The 4375-nt window shown below is 60.8% G+C and overlaps 1 protein-coding gene across 1 annotated transcript; it reads left to right on the top strand.

Annotated features, from left to right (window-relative positions):
- The first annotated feature begins 625 nt into the window (after positions 1-625).
- On the top strand, positions 626-4375 carry GALR2 (galanin receptor 2). Its single transcript, XM_040585356.1, has 2 exons — positions 626-1229; positions 2576-4375. The coding sequence occupies exons 1-2, from the start codon at positions 889-891 to the stop codon at positions 3354-3356; spliced, it is 1122 nt and encodes a 373-aa protein (XP_040441290.1). The 5' UTR covers positions 626-888; the 3' UTR covers positions 3357-4375.

Raw genomic sequence — 4375 nt, 5'->3', positions numbered from 1 at the left:
AAAAAAATACAACCCCGAAGCCCCTGGGATTAGACGAGCCCTCTCCCGGTGCTGCTGCAGGGGGAGCAACCAGAAAACCCCCCGAACACCCCACTTTGGGTGCCCAGCTCCCTGCGGGTGCCCAGCCCAGCTCCCCCAGCCCCTTCCCAGCGGGTCACGGCACCGAAGACCATTTCACGCCGCCGGATTTATTCCCCCCACCCCCGAGCAAACCGGCCCCGGCCCCTCCGCCCGGGGGGGCTCCTGCGGCGGTCGCTGGGGGGGCCGGTATCGACCCGCGGCGCCGCCGCCCCCAGCCCCCCCCGCCGCGGCGGCAGGGGGAGCGCCCAGCCGCGCCGCGCCGGAGCCGCCCCGCAGGAGGCGAAGGGCGCCCGGCTGCCGTGCGTCCCCCCGCACCCGGCCGGCTCCCCGTGCCCCCCGGCGGGGTCCCTGCACCCCCTTTCCCGCGCACCCCTTTTCCCGTGCAGCCCCGGTACCTTCCCCGACCTCCCTCTTCCTTTGCATCCCTGCCGCGCTCCCACTGACCCCCCCGTGCACCCCCTTTCCCGGGCAGCCCTGCCGCGCTCCCACTGACCCCCCGTGCACCCCCTTTCCCGGGCAGCCCTGCCGCGCTCCCACTGACCCCCCCGTGCACCCCCTTTCCCGGGCATCCCTGCCGCGCTCCCACTGACCCCCCCGTGCACCCCCTTTCCCGGGCATCCCTGCCACGCTCCCACTGACCCCCCCGTGCACCCCCTTTCCCGGGCAGCCCTGCTGTGCTCCCCACTGACCCCTCCATGCACCCCCTTTCCCAGGCATCCCTGCTGCGCTTTCTGTGCACCCTCTGTGCATCTCCCCAGCACATACTCCCCGGTCCATCCCTGCTGCGTGCTCCGTGCGCTCCCGGCCATGAACGGCTCGGCGGCAGGCTCGGAGGAGGGCTGGCAGCCCGAGTCGGTGATCATCCCCCTGGTGTACCTCCTCATCTTCCTCGTGGGCACGGTGGGCAACTGCCTGGTCCTGGCCGTGCTGCTGCGCAATGGGCAGGTGAAGAACACCACCAACCTCTTCATCCTCAACCTGGGGGTGGCCGACCTCTGCTTCATCCTCTTCTGCGTCCCCTTCCAAGCCACCATCTACACGCTGGAGGGCTGGGTATTTGGGCCCTTCATGTGCAAGGCTGTCCACTTCTTCATCTACCTCACCATGTATGCCAGCAGCTTCACCCTGGCCACCGTCTCCCTTGACAGGTAGGAAAAGGGTTGGGAGGGGCTCCCTGCACCCTGAGGCTCCCCCTTCTCGGGATCACACCCTGGGCAGGAGAGAGGGCAGAAGCCCCTGGAGCCAAACCCTGATTGCTGCAACCTCCCAGGGGAATCCAGGAATATTTCCCAGTTCAGGTGTTCAAGGAAATGCAGCCGCTGAGGATGGGGTCCAGCAGCGAGGGTTGGGTTGGGACCCCTGTCCCCAGTGCCCGGCTGGAGGAAGCTTTCAGACCCTGAAGCTGTAGGACTGGGGTTTATCCAGTCATGCCAATTTATCCAGAGGCTCTGGCAGCTGAAGGGGGGATAGAAAATCAGAGAGAAACGAAGCTCAGTCCCAGATCTTCCTGGGAAGCACGGAGAGAGCCCCTACCCTAACAGCCCACAGCAAAGCCAGCAAACCTCAAGGAGGAAAAGACATGGATCCGTTTGGTCTGGGACACTGCTCTTCCTACTGGGAGAGACTTCCTACTCTCCCCTTTTATTAGCAAGAAGTCCCTTTATGTCCCAGTGCTGGCCCAGGGTGGGTTTTGGCTGGGAAGCTCTGTAAAGGCAGCCAGTTGCTCCTGCCTCGACTTTACCCCATGCTAGGTCAGCCCCTGCTTCTGCAAGGGCTAGTGAGTTACCAACCTGCAGCGAGAGGCAGGGAGCTCCCAGTACTGCTTTGCTTAGTGCCCAAAACCTGTGAGATGGGATGTGGAAAGTCCCCATGAAAGTTCCCTGGGAAGGGCCACGGCAGCCCCAGAGCAGGGTTGGACGTGTCCTGCCACCCTGGCACGACACCACCCTGGCTGCTGCGACATCCCCCCCCAGCCCCCCGGGAGCTAAAACACAGCCGGGGGCTGCCTCCCCTCCCGCATCCCACACAGCTGGGAGGAACAGCGGTGTTGAGTAAATAGGGGCTTGCACAAGCCCCCAGGTCTGGGCATAATTAAGGAACCAGCTAATTGCAGAACTGAAAATGGGTGATGTGCTTTCACGGGTGCCAGCATGAGCAACACTGTGGCTGGGAATCCTGGGGACTTGCTCCTGCCTTCATATCCTCACTGCTGTTATCATTTGTGCCAGCCAGACTGATGGTCAAGTAAGGATTTGCTGGATTAGGGAGAGGGACAGAAGGGGACCATTCTCATCTTCCCTACAAGCACTGCTGGGAACAGAGAAGGTGACGGGACAGGTCAGGGGAGAGGATCTTCACTCCACTGTGCTGCACAGGGATCCTGAGAAGCACGAGGGAATCAATCCATCTCTTTTGCCCTTTCTCCAGTCTGCCCCTGGAGCTGCTCTCCATGCCCTCAGGACTGCCGTCATATCCCGCTCCTTTTCCCATGCAGGTATTTGGCCATACGATACCCCCTGCACTCAAGGGAGCTGAGGACGCCCAGGAATGCCCTCATGGCCATCTGCTTCATCTGGGGGCTTTCCTTCATCTTCTCAGGCCCTTACCTCAGCTACTATAAGGAGTTCCAGTTGGCCAACCTGACTGTCTGCCATCCCATCTGGGAGATCTCCCAGCGCAAGGTCATGGACATCTGCACCTTCGTCTTCAGCTACATCATCCCAGTGCTGATCCTGAGCCTCACTTACATGCTGACTATTCGCTACCTGTGGAGGTCTGTGGACCCTCTCCAAGATATGTCAGAGTCCAAGAAGGCCAAGCGGAAGGTCACCAGGATGATCATCATTGTAGCCGTCCTGTTCTGCCTCTGTTGGCTGCCCCATCACCTGGTCATCCTCTGTGTCTGGTTTGGGTACTTCCCCCTCAATCACACTACATATGTGCTCCGCATCCTCTCGCATCTCCTCTCCTACGCCAACTCCTGTGTGAACCCCATCGTCTATGCCCTGGTCTCCAAACATTTCCGCCAGGGCTTCAAGAAGATCTTCATCTGCCTCTTGCACAAGAAGGCAGCCAACAAAGTGCACATGGTCCAAGTGACAAACACCGTCAGTGCACTGGAGGCGGAGCTCAGCGAGGTGACCCACACCAGCGCAGCCCTGCCCAGCTGCTCCTCCGTGCACTGCAAGGTCACAGCCCAACCCTGGGGGGAGGCAGAGCTGGTGGGACATCAGCAGAAGGCAGATGGTGGCTCCATCACCTTCAACATCACCTAGCAGAGCTTCTTCCCACCCCATGGCTTTGCAGTCTCCCATAGCATCGCAGGCCTGGGGACGGGCTACCTTTTGGGTTGAAATGCTTCAAATTGTACCCTTTTTCATTCAAATGCACCCAGATAGCATAACTGCGATGCCATGAGCTACAGACTCAACCAAGCAACTGACCCAGGATCGAAGGGCAGGAAGGACTTACTTCCATCAAGCACTGGCTGAGAGCAGAGAGATCAAGCCACTAAATCATCTCTCATGCGTCATCACCTCTTCCTCTGTCACGGATGGACTTACACCCTGTTGCATCTATGCCTGGAGCCTATTGGAAAGCTCTGGTCCCTCCAACCAATGCAGCGCCTGGCTGGAGTTAGCTGGGTGCACTTTTAGGGACATCTGGGAAGTCTTGGGTTGTTCTGTGTCTCCGTTCAGGAGCTGTGTCCCAGGGCAGTGCTGGCCGCAGCCATGGGGGTGCAAGCTCAGCTCAGGTAGGAAAACGCAGGAGAAAAGCGTAGAAATCAGGAGACAAACCTCCCCGGTGCAGCTGGTGCTGGCTGGGCTTTCCTGTCTCCCTGGGGCTTGTGGCTTGCGGGAGGTTTCCCCAAGATGGAGCACCGCTGGAAGCAGCATCCATAGCTGAGACAAGTGCTGTAGCCCAAGTACGGGAGCGCCAAGGGCATGGGGCACCATCCTGCGCTGCTGACTGTGGCTCGTGCTGCCGTTTTGGTGCGTGCGAGGCTTTGCAGAGCATCCAGATGTCACCAAGGCCTGGCGGGGAGGGAGGCTATTTGCCAGGGGACCACAGCCGTGACCTCACCGGAGAGGGTGTGCTACCAGGGGAAGCAGAGCGGGACATCAGCAGGTCAGTGCTGGGGGAGGATTTAAATGCTTCCAGACCGCTCGGGCACGGCTCAGCATCTCAGACCCGGCAAGGTGCCTGTGGAGGAGAGCAAAGCTGAGCACTGGCACTGCTTTCCTGCAGCTGCAGCGTGGGGCTGGCCAGTCGGGGCTGTGCGAGTGCTGGGGGA

This window comes from Falco naumanni, chromosome 1 (assembly GCF_017639655.2).
Source record: "Falco naumanni isolate bFalNau1 chromosome 1, bFalNau1.pat, whole genome shotgun sequence".
Classification (NCBI taxonomy): Eukaryota; Metazoa; Chordata; class Aves; order Falconiformes; family Falconidae; genus Falco; species Falco naumanni.
Note: the sequence above shows the minus strand (reverse complement) of the source record. Positions and strands in the feature narration are given on the sequence as shown.